Below are 19834 nucleotides of genomic sequence, written 5' to 3'. Positions count from 1 at the left end.
ATTCCAAACAGACATTTTTCAATAGTATTTAAATGGCGCCAGTGCGAAATATGTTTATTTTTCGGTAATTTCAGGTAGACAACAAAATGTCTTTATCACAGTTATTATTCTATACGCTAATGATGTGACAAAGTCCGATGAAATAATCAGGTAGCAGAAAAGTTTAGACAAACAATCCGACGTGCCCCGAATCACAGTGAACTCGCATGAGATGGCTCTGTCTGATTCCACACTCGGCCAGGTCGGTTACGAATCCGCAGTTCTACCACTATAAAAAAAAAACAACTTGTGACCGCAACACACATGAATTTCCATTTGAACGTTTTGCATCCAGTTCGCTACAATTGCCTTTCATAAACATGCATTTCAGTTCTATCCATTCGCGCTGTACATCATATAGCCGGAATAATTCCCTCCTGCATGTCGTTCATTTACGTTATGTTCAACCGCTCTTGTGAAATTCCAGCTTTGTACTTCCTAGTATGACAATGTTCGCTGCGCCCTTTCTTTACTGTACAATAAAATGCAGATTGCAGCTTTTCTTGAGGACTTAAATATCTAGCATAAAAGTAATGACCCTGCATTATAAGGAATCCTAAGAATGAGTTATGCAGTTTTGGTAATCGTTGACCATTCTAGGGGCTACGGCTACGGCTAACGACACATTCATTACTTTTTTTTAAAAAGGAGGTGGAGATTGCGTGTGCCACTAAAACAGCGGCGAGAGTGTGTAGAAAATTTGCATGCGGTTTTCAGGGCGTTGCAGAAACGTTTATCGTATGGACATTTTCACATCAGTAGAGGGTTTCATATTTGAGAACATTTCCATTCTTCTACCTGTATCGATAACATTTTGCTGATTATGATTTAAATTCGCTCTTTTACACTATCGCTGCCTTACTATCAGTGAAACCGTAATATTTACAGTTCCTGTCAGCTATCTATTAAGGATGTCCAATTCATGCACAACTTCCATAAAAATAAAACAGTTCCAGTGCGACAGGAAAGTGTTAGAAGAAATTAATTCTATAGTCTCTAATATCAGTTTAAGAATGTGTGTCGAGTAGATGCAGAATTTTTGACGGCTTCTTGTATTCATAATCTGACATTAGTATATGGTTGATGAGACGGCGTCTACCTTCTACAACTATGACCATCTTTAAAGTCGAAAAAAATGCACGTATGTGTGGTTCTCTACTGGCATCAAAATTTCACACACAATTTTTCATCTGCATGCATGAGATGTATTCTCTGACAACATTTTTGGTTATTTTACATTTCATTGTCTTCTCTGATCAAGCGAGGGTCTTTAAGGCCTACCTTACAGCGGCCCAGGCAGTACACGTACCAGATTGTTGTAACAGTTAAATTTCACAGCTTTTTCTTTTGACTAAACGCATTTATCTCGTACAGGAACGACAAATGATTGTAATAATAATGTAATTTGTCCAATTTACAGTTTATAACTGTTTTAATTATGTGACGTGTCTGAAATGACACGAAAAAAGAAAACTAGAGGCGTATATTTACCAATCCTTCACTATAGTGAACCATTCTTATATGAAAGAAATTTAGGCACTGGATTTCTTTAATATACATGATTCACATTTTACTACAGAATTTCTAGGTAGACTGTCATGCACTTCTTACTTGAAAATTACTTTTTAAATGAATATATTGATTGTAATTGCATTGCTAATAGTAGGATTAGTAAAAATTTGAATAATTTTCATACAATGTGAATGTGATTAAAATGAGTGAAGATAGGTACAACTTGAATAATAATGATGTTTATGTTAATGTGAAAAACTTTCAGTGCACGAATATGAGCTCGCGAAAGAGGGATGGTAGACAGAATGGAGTGCGGACTGCAATAAGATTTGTGGGGAGAACTGTCGTCATGATACGTGATACGTCGCCAATCTTCTTTTGAAGCTGAAAATATGTAAAAATTCTTTGATATCGTTCGACAGTACCTTTCAGGATCACATTCATGTAGAAAAGGTAGATTTCGAGATGGGGACTCTGTTATTAAGTTTGAATGCAGGAACATTTACCGGCTAGAGACATTCTTCAATAGCTTTCAAACGAAACTGTTAAAAGCTCAAAAGGTAGGGCTCCAAAAATTGATCCAATGATAGTATCCTCACTTGCCCTCACCTTTCTAAAATATCTGCACGTGGGGATTATTTTTCTGGAAACGTCCATTTTCTTTCAGATTCAGAAGGATGTAGGTTGCAGTAGGTACTGGGAAATGAAGAATCTTGCACAGGATAGAGTAGCATCGAAAGCTAGGATAGAGTAGCATCGAGAGCTGCATCAAACCAGTCTCTGGACTGAAGACAACAACAACAACAACAACAACATTTTCTTTCATACTTTTGCAAGCGATGACAACTACCTTTTTGAGCCGACAAGAAAAATGAAAAATATTGATTGATGGAGCATGCTTTTACGTGTAACCTTACCAGGCATCCTGTTTCGGTAGCAAGTCTAATGAAGCAAGCCGTGTGCTCTTTGATTCATTTGCTATTTTATTTCTGACGTTTTCTCGGCGTGACTGGTAGGTGGTATCTAGCTCCGGTTGGAATGCAAGTAGTGAGAAGACGCAAGAGCTTCATAGACAAGACTGGGGAAGACATCTAGGTCAATCATCGAAATATCGCGGTTTTAAAGTAGTATCGAGAGGCGACCTACCACAGAAAAGGACGGGTCCTTTATTTGAATCCGTTTCCTTCTGTGTTAATTCACTGAAGGACTTTGCTGGTCAGATGTCATTGATGTGAGTTAGTTGTGGCAGGTACCCTCTTCGTTTTCTTTCGTTTTTATATTAATAGTAAGTGATACCAGGTTCGTTTACTTAATTTTTCTTTTGTTTGTTTCCTGAATGGAAGGAAGTGCTATTAATCATCTGTTTTGTTTATATTGTTATCTGATTTATTCAAAATATATTCCTATAAACAACATTTGGTGTTTTGTGCAAAGGCAAATAAATTTTGTGGTTATCTATCACGCAAGCACGCTATGTATAGTTGCCCGCACGAGAAAGATGATTTAATAGAAATTCACTGCGCAACATTAGAATGTTTACATTCGTGCTTCATTGATAGTGACACTGTACGCTAATCTTGCTCGAAATTGGAACCTTCTAAAGCCGAATGTTACGTTGGATGAAATGAGTGGAATTTTTGGTATCAGTACTGACTCACCTTTTTCTTTTCCGATTAATGTTTCCGTTTCTGTCATTCTTTTTAGAAGCTTTTTTACTAGGGGACGCTGAGCGAATTCACGAAATGTGGTGGCAAGTATACACTTTCGCCTTGGTTCATCATTGGATCAATGGTTGAAACATTTTTCTTCACTTTTTCTTCACTAATTTCGTATTGTTCAATTACGTTATTTTTTGCTGAAATTGTACGCCCACACAATTATTATGAGTTCTTCCTCTGTGTTTACTACGTTGCACGACTCATACGTTAAGAAGATTTCGTCTAAGTGCGGATTAATGCGATATGTTGTGTTTTACAACATACGAGAATATTCTACTTAACAAATGCATTCATGCGAAAGAGACCGAAGATGTCCTGGTAACCACCACTTGCATCTCCACAACCACGACAGCTCTCACCGTGCAGTCACTACAGTGCACATCGGGCGAACCAAGAATAGCAAGCGCCAGACATAAAAACTTGCGACTGGAGGCAGGTGGATTTGGAGATATCATCAGTTTCATCCACAAATACTTTTATTTATGTATTGAAATTGCGTTACATTTTCTTTTTCATAAAATATTTGATCAGGCGAGCATCCGCTTTGACATTGCGTTACATTTTCTTTTTCATAAAATATTTGATCAGGCGAGCATCCGCTTCGACATTGCGTTACATTTTCTTTTTCATAAAATATTTGATCAGGCGAGGATGCGCGACTGAGGGACACATTTATAGAATAAAGAATCAGCTTCATTTGCCAGTAATTTCTTAATTTATTGCACATAGGAGGGGATCCTCGGCAGTATAGTGGGTAGTACCTCCGCCTGTGCGCAATAAATTAAGAAATTACTGTCAAATGAAGTTGATTTTTTATTCTATAAATCTTTTTCATAAACGTAACATGTGTCCAGTTCATTAGTAATCCTGTTAGGCCGTGCACTACGTGTAGAGTTGCCAAGATTTTTGTGTATACCTCCCTTTGTTCTGCTTGTCTTGTAATGTGGGACGAACTTGACTTGCGCCGGCCGAAGTGGCCGTGCGGTTAAAGGCGCTGCAGTCTGGAACCGCAAGACCGCTACGGTCGCAGGTTCGAATCCTGCCTCGGGCATGGATGTTTGTGATGTCCTTAGGTTAGTTAGGTTTAACTAGTTCTAAGTTCTAGGGGACTAATGACCTCAGCAGTTGAGTCCCATAGTGCTCAGAGCCATTTGAACCATTTTTTTTTTGACTTGCTTCCAAGCGTTGGAAATTATTCAGATGCGGCCAGAATTTTAGTTGCGAGACCCTCATTCTATCCTGCGAGTGACCCAGTTTTCCTTGCCGGAGCTTGTAATGCGTAGTTACGAAACGCAGAGCTCTGAATCTTCGGATGCTGTAAGTCTCCGCTCCGTCGACAGATTGCTGAAAGTTATAAAGTTATTTTTCGGTTTCCACTTGTACTTCTGTTTTCCTTCTTACTCCTCCACTTCGAAAAGTGACATCGTCATCTTACACACTTGTTGCTGCACATTTCGTCTCCTCGCGAATAGTCCTGTTCCCACTTTAGCATTGATACCGAGTACTTATGACAAATACTTTTATTAATCGGTCGTATAATCGTTCAACGACAATTTCATTAAAATCATCTCACTTAACTGCTGGCTTTGTGTGACACGACTCATTTTGAAACATCTTTGAAGGAAGTAGTTATCGTCGAATTTTCTTTAATTCTCGTAAAATATTCATTGTAGTTTATATTCATTATGCTTCTGTGATTTGTCCCCCCTGAATCACCACTTCTTATACATATCCGCTAAATTTAAAACATAGAAATTACGCACGCGCTATCAGTGCGTTAAGTGTACCAATTAATGAACTGGCACCGTTCTTAAATCGGGATATACATAACTGATTGACTATTCATATAATATAATACTTGTTTCATTACTTTTTAAAACAAACTGCAAAACTGAATGAAAAGTCCAATAGTCCGCAATAGCCGCATTTATTGAAGTAGTTAAGATACTAACACAACCGGTTTCGCAATTTTTAAGTTGCCTCTTCTGGTGTATATAATGCTGTGTCATATGGTATAGTGAGCTATTGCAGAACGCAGTTGCCCGCATCTCGTGGTCGTGCGGTAGCGTTCTCGCTTCCCACGCCCGGGTTCCCGGGTTCGATTCCCGGCGGGGTCTGGGATTTTCTCTGCCTCGTGATGGCTGGGTGTTGTGTGCTGTCCTTAGGTTAGTTAGGTTTAAGTAGTTCTAAGTTCTAGGGGACTTATGACCACAGCAGTTGAGTCGAGTCCCATAGTGCTCAGAGCCATTTGAACCTTTTTTTTTTTTTTTTTTTTTTTTTTTTTTTTTTTTTTTTTTTTTTTTTTTGCAGAACGCAGAGTAAGAGTTGGCGTGGCAAGGCAAAGTACAATAGCCACGGCATACGCTCCGGCAACACGCTTGAAACCTCGTAGATTGTGGTGTCAGCCGCTACGACTACTATTATGTTGGTGAAAGGAGAAGCTTGTCGGCTTCCGAACGCAGTATCTTCCCGGATAAAGTTTTCTCGGGGCATCGTCCGTTGCTCGACAGAGGCCCACAGCAACATATTTTAATCGGTCATTGAAGACAGTTCATCGTGGTTTTAACGCAGACTGGACAGTCACCATTGATGATTGTCTTAACCAACTGAAGAGGGCTGAGAACGTTGCGTAGCCACGCCAACTGTTATTCTGCGGCATTCCGTAATAGCTCTCTATACCATATGACATAGCATTGTATACACTAGAAGATGCAACTTAAACGTCGCGAAACCGGTTGTGTGAGTCTCTAATCGACATCAATAATTACAGCTATTGTGGACTGCTGGACTTTTTATTCAGATTTTAAATTTTAATTGTTTTAACAGCTGTTGTACGGAGCTAGATGGCGCAGGGGTTAGCACACTAGACTCACATTCGGGGAGACGACGGTTGTTGGTTGATTTTAGGGATGGGACGAAACAGCGAGGTCATCGGTTCCATCGGATTAGGGAAGGATGGGGAAGGAAGTCGGCCGTGCCCTATCAAAGGAACCATCCCAGCATTTGCCTGAAGCGATCTAGGGAAATCACGGAAAACCTAAATCAGGATGGCCGGACGCGGGTTTGTTAGTTGGTTGCGTGTTCCATTGATGAATCGCACGGTACGGTAGCCGTTATGATGTGGAACGTGTCACGTGCACAAGAAATGCACATATGAAACAAGAACCGAGGTGATGCAAAACGTTTTTTTTTATGTGTGTACGTTTCTATTAATGCTAAACAACTTCCGCACTTATCAGCAACAGGAAATTATTCCCTTTGATCATGATGGAAAATGTGCTATTGAGTACAAAATAACAGTAATTACATAGATATTTTTCTGTTTGTAGATGTTGCATTAAAAGTAATTGCTTTAGTTACACAAGAACGCAGAAGTTACGTGGTCAACTAATTTTTATTCTTATAAAATGCAATGTATATTTTGTTAGGATATGAAATACAAGCTGCACTCAAACAAACAAACGAAAAACAAAGAAGTCGTCGGCTCCCAGTTTCTCTCTGACATATTCATTTATGGCTTTCTCTACCAATGATACTAATGCTACAGGTAATCCTATCATTTGCTGCGTAATTTATGTACGTACGAAAACTAGCGAACCGTAGTTCCCGCACGGCTAGCCGGACGGGCGAGCTAAACATACATTAAGATGCATTGGAGCACGCGCACTGAAGCGTGCGTAAGTGCGCCATCACCTTTTTACGGAGTACAGGCGGAAGACAGCCACTTTTACAGTTTTAAGGTTTTGTGAAGCGTTTGTCAAACGCAGAAAATGGCAATTTTATTGAACGGTCACTTCACTGACATGTTATTCGTTTGAGTGTCATACTTCTGAAAGCAAGCATTTCGGTATTCGTATTGAAATAGACTTTTCTTCTTATTTTGGCTCAGGACATCGGCTCCCTAAGTATATCCCGCTATTACTGATACACCTACGTACAGAGTTTTCCAAACGCTTAGGATAAAAATTATACAGACACTAGAGGATCCTTAACTTACTTTGAAATTAGCTACTAGCGATGGGAAATAAATGTCTACGATTTGTTATTGACATAAATAATTTACAGCTTAAAGCAACAAAAAATGGCTCTGAGCACTATGGGACTTAATATCTATGGTCATCAGTCCCCTAGAAAGTAGAACTACTTAAACCTAACTAACCTAAGGACATCACAACACTTAAAGCAACAACTTAAGCTCGTAGCAGTCGGTCATATGATGACAGTCATCCGGCTGCTGTGCCCGAGTGGTTCTAGGCGCTTCAATCCGGAATCGCGCTGCTGCTACGGTCGCAGGTTCGCATCCTGCCTCGGGCATGGATGTGTGTGCTGTCTTTAGGTTAGTTAGGTGTAAGTAGTTCTAAGTCTAGGGGACTGATGACCTCAGATGCTAAGTCCCATAGTGCTCAGAGCCATTTGAACCATTGTTGATGGCAGTCAGCCACTGTGTATGCACTATGACGGTGCATAAATTTTCGCCGCACTCTCTCAAATGCCACTGTTGTCTTTGGTAGAATGAGACAGGAAGCCACGACCTTGCCAGCCATTTCTTCTTCAGCTGGTAGTGTATTATTCTTACTTATATTTCTCAGTAAATTTCTTTTAATTCAGTCCCAGTAAATAATTACTTTGACCACATAGCATCTCTCCCTGCTCGTATTTTGATTAATAAAACACACAGGTCACTGTGGACCCTTTGATTTACCTTAGATTTCATATCCTTTTTTTCCTTGCACCAGTTCACTGTTACGCGACCATGGACGTTAATTTCTCCAACACATTTGTGTTAATATTATTATTTCAGCATATGTCGGTGAATCCACTGACCTGCAAGGTTTTGTACATCTGATTAAGACTGATGGTGGACAAGAAAGCGAAAGCGCCTGATCTATTTCAGTGGCGTACTAGACCTGAACTCGGCGCAGTTCGTTTGCTTTCTCGGAAGGAGGGAGGTAAAGGTGCGCTGTGCTCTGATCAAGACACTGCGGAGCCCCTTAAGAGGCATCTAGGCATCGGCTTACCAATATCGATCTCGACAGTCGAAAACATAGTTGAGCTGCCGCCAAGTTCTTCGTACTTCGCAGCGAAGCTTCGCCAACTCAACCGGCTTGTCGCTCACCGCTGAGAGCACTTGTGACGCCGGAAGTTTCCATCCCATGTCGGACATGCAACACAAGGCGAGTGAAAATAAAATACCATTAACGTAGAACGCCCGATAGGAGCTTTATTAGATCAATAGGTCACAGCGTCACCGCTATGAAGGCCACATATTGTAGTATCCGATCTATCGGTGTGTTTTGCGACGGGACGTAGTCACAAGAAGAGGACAATATTATTTAAAATGAGACCGGGTACGGATACTTGCACATATTTACGTAATATGTTTAGAACGCTTGTTATCAATCAGGAACAGGAACACTGCTGGCAACGATAAATGTTACCGATTTGCTGAAATAACAATAAAAATCAATGAAATTAATTTCCGTAGAGGGTTTTCGAAGAATTTAGGGTGCTTTTCAGGGAAAAGTTTATTCCCTGTACAACTACTCCCTTATTCTGATTTCCCATTCCTAACCTACTGTTTCCTGTACACTAACTATTCTTAATTGTTTTCAGGAAAGACGCGAGAGCTGCTATTGCCCTCACTCTGGAGCGTTGTGGAATAGTGCTGTACAATATGTTACTACTTTATTTTATTTGCTGCAGCTTATAGTTTCAGGTATTACGAGCGACAATTTGCGTCCAGCTACACAGTGGAAGCGACAGAACGAGCCAGTGCCCACACAGTGCCCGTGAAAGCGGCCTGTTTGAGACTGCTCTGTTGATCTACGATATAACTTCTCCATTTTACAGGTTTCCGGCAGTCTGCTGTCACGCACTGTTGGCGCGCGTTGGAACTCCTCGTTCCTGAGTGCGAGCCGTAGCGCTTGGAAGCAGCGGCTTTACAGAGCAGAAGGATCTGAGGAATCTGAACTGATAGGTGCAAGCCCACTTCTTGCGCCATTGAAGGGTTTCCAGTACACGACTGAATATTGTTAGACGATCGTGGTTTTTGCAAAAGAAAATTCTGCATACTGTTTCAAGTGTGCATTGCAGTGATCGATGCATAGCCACTAATTCATACCAGAATGTTGTTAACAATGTTCACTGGTTTTCTTAGGGCGTACTATAATTCCCGGGTACCTGTACTGTGCGCTAGTACAGGAGAATCAAAGCCAATTTTGTGTTATGCGCACACATTTATATAAAGTAGAGAGCGGGGAAAGAAAGAAAAGGGACGAGAGGGAATTGTTGACTTGTGTTCGCACACAGCATTGTGGTAATGCAGTGGCGAAAGTTGAAAATTTGTGGCGGACAGGGACTTGGACCCGGATTTACCGCTTGTCATGAGCGGTTGCCTTAACCGTATCGGCCATCCCGGCGTGCTCCCGGACCGACTCAAATTGCCACCTTAGCGCACGCTGCACTGCAGAGTGCACCAGCCCCATCATCAGGAATGGTGCCTGTTCTGTCGGACATGTCCGACAGAAGAGACACCACTCCAATACGTACATTTCTGTACCAGCGCGACGACTCCTTGACGTCTGTTTCAGTGCGGTTGAACTAATATCGGGCGAATTCCTACGGGAATCTATAACTTGCGAGTAGGGGGGTTAACAGACGAGGGACGCAGCATTGCAGCATGCCTTGAGTTGGAAATTTGAGTCCAGGTAGCCGAAGCAGTTGCGAAATCGGCTCATAAGGAGCGGTAAAAGTGGGTTCGAGTTCCGGTCCGGCAAAAATTTTCAGCTTTCGCCGTTGCATTTCCACAATACCCTGTGCGACTGGAAGTCATAAATTCTCACCCATTCTTTCCCTTGCTTTCCTCATTCGCGACTTAATATAAATTTTTTATTTTGATTCTGGACAGAAAGTTAGTTGAGTTGGTGAAGTTAAATAGGACATCCTGTATATAACAAATAATTGACGATGCTGAGTGTAAGTGTTGTAAGATGAAGAAACTGGCTCACAAGGGAACCTCCCCATCGCACCCCCCTCAGATTTAGTTATAAGTTGGCAAAGTGGATAGACCCTGAAAAACTGAACACAGATCAATCGAGAAAACAGGAAGAAGTTGTGTGGAACTATAAAAAAACAAAATATATATACAAACTGAGTAGTCCATGGCAGGCAACATCAAGGATAGTATAAGCTCTGGAGCGCCGTGGTCCCGTGGTTAGCGTGAGCAGCTGCGAAACGAGAGGTCCTTGGTTCAAGTCTTCTCTCCAGTGAAAAGTTTACTTTTTTTTTATTTTCGCAAATTTATGATCTGTCCGTTCGTTCATTGTCGTCTCTGTTCGCTGTAATAAGTTTAGTGTATGTGTTTTGCGACCGCACCGCAAAACCGTGCGATTAGTAGACGAAAGGACGTGCCTCTCCAATGGGAACCGAAAACATTTGATCGCAAGGTCATAGGTCAACCGATTCCTCCACAGGTAAACACGTCTGATATATTCTATACGACACTGGTGACGGCATGTGCGTTACATAACAGGAATATGTTGTCGACCCACCTAACTTGTACACTTGGCGAGTGGGTAAAAAGGTTCTTCTACCTTGCCTGATTTAGGTTTTCCTGTGGATGTGATAATCACTCCCAAAGAAGTGATGAAAACATAAGAGTTTGTCAGATATTAATTGCCTGAAAATAAAAAATTAAACTTTTCACTCGAGGGAAGACTTGAACCAAGGACCTCTCATTTTGCAGCTGCTCACGCTAACCACGAGACCACGGCGCTCCTGAGCTCATACTATCCTTGATGTTGCCTATCTTGCCATGGACTACTCAGTTTTTATATTTTGCTTATTTTTTTCATAGTTCCACACAACTTCTTCCTGTTTTCTCGATTGATCTGTGTTCAGTTTTTCAAGGCTTATCCACTGTACCAACTTATTACTAAATCTGAGGAGGGTGCGATGGGGAGGTTTCCTTGTCAGAAGAGGAGATCGCAACAAGTAGCATCTAACTCGTCAGAAGTCCCACGAAGAGAAAAATAATAAGCATAAGAAAACAATCACGCTTCGAGTACACCTTTTCGCCAGGCGATCTTCAAAGATCTCAGGCTGATTTCATACGCGGTACTGCAGTCAGTAAATCGTTGCTTCCAAACGAGACGGTGTGCTTGTACTTTTTTGTTCTACCCACAGACTGCAAGAAGGCGGACGAGAGGGCGTGGAGTTTGGCGAGCGCATCGTGTTCGCTTGTGGCCGACGGGTGGTGACTAAGTTGTGCTGGTTGAGCAGGACAGCTGGCCGGCAAGCGGCTGCGCTCGACGTTCGGCCGGCCCAGCAAGGTGCCGCGCTTGGGAGACGTGGACCCCACGGGCGCCTATTGCGCCGTGCCAGAGGAGTGGCTGCTCCGCAAGACCGGTACGCCGCCAAGCCAGGCTTGCCCGCACGCAGCCCCCACCCACAGGCGCAAGCGCACAGTGGCAGCAGGGACAGCGCGTGCCGGAAGTTCGTACTTCCTCCTTACCTGAACATTGATGTCATGTCAGCTGCAGCGTAGGTACTGCTAGGGTCTCCCAAACTTAGCAGGTTCCGACAAACCTCGAACTGCGTGTCCACAACGACCCAACTTACCATATTCCTACATACTGAGATGGCCCTGATCGAACTAACGTGCTTAACACTGAAAATGACTCAGACTGGTAAGTCTGTCGGTTCAAATGACCCTGAAAGTTATCCCCTACGTAGCCTAACAACTAGGAGGAAATCCGATATGGACTGGCCCTTTAAACTGAACTAGATAACTACCGTACAACACTGCAACACTCTTATTCCCCTTCTCTTATCCTTCAGTTTGCTTGTTCATAAAGTAAGTTTTGCGGCTGCCAGTCATATTTTTATGTCATACAGTGAGGTGAAGTCGTTGGAAGTCCCATGCACAAATACTGACCCGTGCTGCCTTTACAGGTGTTCGTAGTTGCGAAAGTCTTGCCGATACAGGATTTTGGGCAGGAACTGGCCTCTTGATTACCTCCCATAAATGTTCGATGGAATTCATGTCGGGCGATTTCGGTGGCGAAACCATTCACTCGAATTCTCCAGAATATTCTTCAATCAGGAACAATTGTGGCCCAGTGACGTAGTGCATTGTCATCCATAAAACTTCCATAGTTGTTTGGGATCATGACGTCCATTAATGGCTGCAAATGGCGTCCAAGCAGCCGAAAATCCAGCAGTCCATTCCAAGTAAACACAGCCGACAACATTACATAGCCACCATCAGCTAGCTGACAACTTGGGTTTATGGTTTCGTGGGCTCTACGCTTACAACACTGCGAGACGTTCCTCCTACAATCCGTCAGACCTCAAAGTCACGTATGCTGTCAAAGGCGTGACTAGTGGCAGGCGCCGTCGCCTATAACATCGGCAGTCTGCAGCATCGTTGAGTGAGATTTCGCTGGGGTCCCTATCCCAGATTTGTTCCTCAGGACCTCTCTACAGCCCCTCGAAGTTTGTCGCAACATTATTGACACACTCTGTGTATTTCAGTACAGGCAACAAAATAATACAGAACCTCAACATCCTAAACATCCACGATAAATGCCATAAGGCACGAAAAACTCACTTGAAAATGGAAAAATTCACGAAACGTTTCGTGCAATAAATAAAAACACACTTTAAAAAAATTGTATCACCTCGGTTCCGGGAGTTCCGGAGCCTGTACAGAAAATTGGAATATAGATCAACATAAACATCATTTCCGCCCTTTTTATTCCTCACGTTGCACCACCATACAGCGAGACCTTCAGAGGTGGTGGTCCAGATTGCTGTACACTCTCGTACCTCTAATACCCAGCAGCACGTCCTCTTGCATTGACGCATGCCTGTATTCATCGTGGTATAATATCTACAAGTTTTAGGCACTGTTGGCCTAGATTGTCCCACTACTCAACGGCGATTCGGCGTAGATCCCTCAGAGTGGTTGGTGGGACACGTCGTCCATAAACAGCTCTTTCCAATCCATCACGGGATTGTTCGATAGGGTTCATGTCTCAAGAACATGCTGGCCACGCTAGTCGAGCGATGTCGTTATCCTGGAGGAAGTCATTAAAAAGATGTGCACGATGGAGGGCGCGAATTGTCGTCCACGAAGACGAATGCCTCGCCAATATGCTGCCGTTATGGTTGCACTGTCGGTCGCAGGATGGAATTCACGTATCGCACAGCCGTTGCGGCGCCTTCCATGACCACCAGCGGCGTACGTCGGCCCCACATAATGCCAGCCCAAAACAGCAGGGAACGTCCACCTTGCTGCAGTATGACTAAGGTGTTGAGCTTGAACGGGTTGCCTCCAAACACGTCTCCGACGACGGTCTGGTTGAAGATATATGCGACACTCATCAGTGAAGAGAACATGATGTCAATCTTGAGCGGTCCGTTCGGCATGTTGTTGGGCCCATCTGTACATCTCGTGTCGTAGTTGCAAAGATGGACCTCGCCATGGACATCGGGAGTGAAGTTGCGCATCATGTAACCTATTGCGCACAGTTTGAGTCGTAACACGACGTCCTGTGGCTGCACGAAAAGCATTATTCAACATGGTGGCGTTGCTGTGAGGGTTCCTCCGAGGCATAATCCATAGGTAGCGGTCATCCACTGCAGTAGTAGCCCTTGGGCGGCCTGAGCGAGGCATGCCATCGACAGATCCTGTCCCTCTGTATCTCCTCCGTGTCCGAACAACATCGCTGTGGTTCAGTCCGAGACGCCTGGACACTTCCCTTGTTGAGAGCCCTTCCTGGCACAAAGTAACAATTCGCACACGATCGGACCGCGATATTCACCGTCTATGCATTGTCGAAGTTTATACAACACGAGCCGTGTACTGGAGCGCTGCTCATGCATAATTGTTTACATCTTTGGGTGGGTTTAGTGACAACTTTGAACAGTCAAAGGGACTGTGTCTGTGATACAATATCCATAGTCAACGTCTATCTTCAGGATTTCTGGGAATCGGGGTGACGTAAAAATTTTTTTGATGTGTGTAAAATAGAAAAATAAAAGAAAAGCGTGACTTGCAGCAGCAAAAGTTATTTTATAAACATTCGCATTGTTTTTGAAAAACATGTCTGTTGGAAAATGACACAACAGAACACCAGGACTGGCGCTCTTAAATATGGGAATTTGCCTGAACCTGAGCGTTATTTTAATGGTTGCTTGGCTACCAAAAGCCTCCAAGGTGGACAGGTTCAGTCACTTTAACCTGATGGAGTATATCCTACAATGTCTGACCATTCACTTGTCTGTTACTCCATCCTTTCATAGTACTGACAGAGTAATCGAATTGAAATATCGGGACGCGCTGAGGATTCCACACCGATAAACTTGAGAGTTCTCGTGGCATTGATTGTTGTGCTGACGGTAGAATAGCGACTGTTTTTACTTTCAGACTGAACAGATCCCTGTAAGCTAGGCTTCCGCGACCTTTGTCATAAATTTCTTCTGGGTATATGACCGCATTGTCAATAGGCATACTTCTCTGACGTTTCGGCTACTGTTGCAAATGGCGAAAATGTCGGCGAATTTTGCGTGTTGGCAGTTCCGTTACATAACCTGAAAAATTTTGTTGATAATGGACAGGTCCTACTATACGAAGCAGAAAACGTGTGCCCCGTAACACTATTTCCATGGCTGATCCTTTGTTTTTCGCATTGCGGCTGCTATGAGCGACATGATATGTTCGAAAGTGACTATAAAGTAAGCCGGCCGCGGTGGTCTCGCGGTTCTAGGCGCGCAGTCAGGAACCGTGCGACTGCTACGGTCGCAGGTTCGAACCCTGCCTCGGGCATGGATGTGTGTGATGTCCTTAGGTTAGTTAGGTTTAAGTAGTTCTAAGTTCTAGGGAACTGATGACCACAGCAGTTGAGTCCCATAGTGCTCAGAGCCATTTGAACCATTTGACTATAAAGTAAGAGTTCACACCATCAAGTAATACTGCTGGTGCAATTAATATACTGGAAGAGTGTCCCAAGCGTCACGGCTCCTGCCGAATTAGTCACGTAATGTTTCAGTTACTGTGACTGAATGGAAATAAAGGGGCACGACGAAGGATTCGATCCCGACGGTAACGTTACGGTCTCCGAAACTGTGAACAGATAATGGAGGAATACGTAACCCAGAACTCTCCTCCCTTTACATATATATTAAGATCACGATCACAATTATCTAAGCAATATACCTAAAAAACGACTGAAGGTTCATACTGATAAGTCTGTGAGTTAACACGCATTACGAAATTGTGAGCAGTACCTTATTCAGATAGGTCGCATCTGGTGAACCAGATAAAGTGCGACCCACCATGTCCCAATATTCTCACGCCTCATTCTTTGGTCCTTTGCATTATGTACACTATGATCGATATGAGATACACGTATATGATACTAATAGGCCGACTAGGTTACATAAAATTGAAAGTTGTACTTGCAATAACTTTGCCAGTGTTAGGGTTTTCTTGTTGGATAGGTTCCATGAACTGACCGAGACTAGGTATGTTTCGCAATGAAGCGGGATAGGTGAAAGAGTGAGTTACATCGAGCGACCCATCGGTTGAGTTATGTTTCTTAGGAGTGAAACGAAAGCAATAGCAACCACCACTGTATAGATACCCTTGTCCGTCTTACAAAATGGTGATTTTAACAGAGGTTTAAGGATATTAACGAACTGGTGAAATATATCTAAGAGAAGGTATACATGTCGTAGTTTTGTGAAGTGGAAGAAAGGCATAATTATAGAGGAAAAACGACGGATGAAGCGAAAAGAGAGAGAAGTGCTTCTGAACTTCTGTGACTTTTTAATTGGTTGTTGTGAATACCCTCTTCCAAAATTAAGAGAGAAGGTAAACTCGAAGAAGAGATGAAGATACGGAAATAAACTAGTTCGACTCCGTACGTTCGATATTTAAGAAGCAATTATCGGACTACAACACATATTTAAGTAAAAATATGGATTCGGATAAGTAGTAACATACCAAAGGACCATACAGCAACGAGAGGAATACTAATAAGGAAAAAGAAGATGAAGCAATTCTCTGAGGCACTGTACATTATTACAATTAAAAATGTTGAGTTTATTCTAGCAGATGAAAAGTAAATATAATACCCATCATGGGTATACCAAAGATATTAGTAACTCAATGAATACCGTAGCTTATCGATGGAAAACGAAACGAAAAAAATGAGAGAGAGAAAGAGAGAGAGAGAGAGAGAGAGAGATGGGCAAGCAACTACACAAGTTTCATTAAATTAAATTAACAAAAAGCGGGGAGCATCAGAATTGGATTGCTTGAGAGATCACATCTGCAGAAAATCACGAAGGCTCAACGTAATTTCTAGGAAATGATAAGAAATGACGTTAAGCTACAAAGTGAAAACAGGAAACTTTCGATGATCACAAATAGGCGTGAGCGGTGCACCCTAAGGTGACAGAAGACAAAGAGGTTAATTCTGAAGAAGGTGCAGTATTCAGAACTGACAGAGCACATAATGATTGAGCTTATATGCAAATGCAGCAGTCGATGACACGCCTAAGAAATGAAGAAATCATTGTGATGTCGAGAAACTACTTGATTATTTAATATGGTTTGCGGAATCTATGAAACGTTAGACTTAGCATCAAGTCTTCAGATTTGCATAATGACCACACAATTACAGAACGCATGAACACACAAACGTGATTACATCGGACGGATGAAACTTGTAAATGATGACTAACACAATATGTAATAGGACAGAAACAGAAATTGGAATATAGTTCAAGAATAGGTGCATAAGCTGGAGAAGGAACGCTGTCCTCTCGGTTGATAAAGGAAAGAAGAGAAGAAAGCAATCCGTACAGTCTCATGGTATTAGTGAACGTCAAAAACTCCTTCAACAATGTAAGAGGGAATGAGACGTTCGTAATCCTGAGGCTAGCGGGAATAAACTATACGAGTAACATTTAGTATCAACAAAAATCAGACGGTAATTGGCTTCGATAAAATAAGTTTGGAAATATCATAAATTGACATGAAAGAGAGGCTGAACTGCAGCAGTATTTAGACTGTGGAAATATGTTGCTACATACCGGCATTAAAAATTGAGTGCTCATATTAAGTACGGAATGACGAGGTTCTGTAAAATTAAATCGAGAAAATGAATGGAAGATAATTATGAAGAGAACCGAGATGCTACCGAGACGTTTGCTGAGCAGTTCAGAAATAGTGAATTTGAAACAAAGTCTCCTTCTGGAGAAAAAGGTCTTTATTAACTTAAATTCTGTCATTCTACAACTAGTAACTTGTATGAACACAGAATCTCGCCTCTGATGATAAAATTCGTTGAAATTGGTGATTACACGAATAAATCTAATTCATTAATGCTTGATGCCTGTCATTTCGACTGCTAGTGATACGAGGCCGTTGGGATCCAGCATGGCGTTCCGTATTACCCTCCTGAACCCACCGATTCCATATTCTGCCAACAGTCATTGGATCTCGACCAACGCAGCAGCAATGTCGCGATACGATAAACCGCAATCGCGATGGGCTACATTCCGACCTTTATCAAAGTCGGAAACGTGATGGTACCCATTTATCCTCCTTACACAGGCATCGCAACAACGTTTCACCAGGCAACGCCACACAAACTGCTGTTTGTGTATGAGAAATCGGTTGGAAACTTTCCTCATGTCAGCACGTTGTAGGTGTCGCCACCGGCGCCAACCTTGTGTGAATGCTCTGAAAAGTTAATCATTTGCATATTACAGCATCTTCTTCGTGTAGGTTAAATTTCGCGTCTGTAGCACGTCATCTTCTTGGTGTAGCAATTTTAATGGCCAGTAGTGTACAAATTCCGTTTGATTCTATTGCCCGAGAGTACTCCGGCCTTGATTTTCTGTTTCTACAATAGGGCGAATCTTCCAATGTATATGCGATGCAGTGTTTTCAGCGATATAAATGTCTAGTAATTTCGCAATTGCGGTCTGCAGGATATTAGATGATGTAGTAATTTTGAGGCAAGTCTTCATTTCTTTCGAACACTCCCTATTATACAGAATTACTTCAAGGAATATGAACGAAAATACTTCTCAAATCGTTCCGTGTTGCCACATATGATATCTAGATGTCTTGCTTCGACGCTATCGTGTGAAGCCTTCTGTGTGGCTCATGCAGTCGTAGACTGCTAAGTCATCAGCAGAGCCTAAGCATTCCATGTCGCATATTGCAAGCAGAATTTGCGATATTTTAGCGTTCGTTATCACTTTACCATTGTCAGATAACTTTTAGAGTAGAACCAAGTTAGACATTATGGTGGAAAGTCCCTTTCTCTTGAAAAGGCTCAGAAGTCGAAGGTTATTCACTTCATATATTGTTTTCCCAAGAGCTTTGCAGGTTATTTATGTGTAGATTCTTTTGAAATTTGGCATTTATTTGCCTTTAGGGTCACATTCCTAAGTCAAAATCTGTCTACAGTTGCAGCTGATCTTTCACAACTTCATCCACCCACAATTTCTTTGAAACTTCCGATCACGCCGGTTGATTCGAGTAGGTACATACATTGAGTCACATATTCTGCCAGTGGAAGTCTCCGCACCTTTTTCGTAGACCCTTTTAGATTTACACTTGAATTTCAAAACGTTCTGTTTTCCTTGTAAAGCATTCTTATTAGGTAGCTTCATTTACATCTTGCGCTGGAGGTGTTTGAACTTCCATTGATATCTTTGTATAACAGATAAAAAAGACTCAATAAAAACCAATTTTAGATAATCAATTTAAAGATGGTTAAGAATACTGTCGTATTGGCCAAAGAATTTTTTCAAATTTTTCGATAAAAAATTAAATTCGAACCGTCGCATAACGCTCTTCGTGTAAGGTATCAGTTACACAAAGCACCGGTGGAACTAATACTCTGCATAAATTTTTGTTTTGTGGACATAGTTCTCGCAAAGTACGAAAAATTTTTACCCTGCTCACAGCAACACATATCCTTTTAAAGATCCGAAGATGCTGATTGCGAATTTAGGTCGACGATAGTATCACCTTTCACACTGAAGAGACAAAGACACTAGTGCACATGCCTAATATCGTGCAGGGCTCCCTCGAACACCTAGAAGTGCCGCAACACGACATGGCATGGACTCGACTAATGTTTGAAGTAGTGCTGGAGGGAACTCACACCGTGAATCCTGCAGGGCTGTCCATAAATCCTTAAGAGTACCTTGCAAGGCATTCCAGATATGCTCAGTAATGTTCATGTCTGGGGTGTTTGGTGGCCAGTGGAAGTGTTTAAACTCCGAAGAGAGTTCCTGGAGCCACTCTGTAGCAATTAAGAACGAGTGTGGTGTCGCATTGTCCTGTCGAAAGTGCCCAAGTCCGTCGTAATGCACAATGGACATGAACGGATGCAGATGATCAGACTGGATGCTTACGGGGTCCATGAATTCATGAGGTTGTCTCCATACCCGTACACGTCCATCCGCTCGATGCAATTTGAAACGGGACTCGTCCGACCAAGTAACATGTTTCCATTCATCAACAGTCCACTGTC

At 42.3% G+C, this 19834-nt stretch overlaps 1 protein-coding gene across 2 annotated transcripts in view; it reads left to right on the top strand.

Moving 5' to 3' along the window:
* LOC126263870 (transmembrane protein 65) overlaps positions 1 to 19834 on the top strand; it is a 598567-nt gene that overhangs the window by 183893 nt on the left and 394840 nt on the right. Inside the window, exon 2 of one of the 2 annotated variants that reach the window (XM_049960950.1) lies at positions 11550 to 11675. The exons of the other annotated variant lie outside the window; for it this stretch is intronic. Coding sequence (XP_049816907.1) covers positions 11550 to 11675 — 126 coding nt within the window. The remainder of the gene's footprint in view (positions 1 to 11549; positions 11676 to 19834) is intronic. 2 annotated transcript variants of the gene reach the window in all.

This window comes from Schistocerca nitens, chromosome 1 (assembly GCF_023898315.1).
Source record: "Schistocerca nitens isolate TAMUIC-IGC-003100 chromosome 1, iqSchNite1.1, whole genome shotgun sequence".
Lineage (NCBI taxonomy): Eukaryota > Metazoa > Arthropoda > Insecta > Orthoptera > Acrididae > Schistocerca > Schistocerca nitens.
This window is presented reverse-complemented; position numbering and strand designations above follow the sequence as displayed.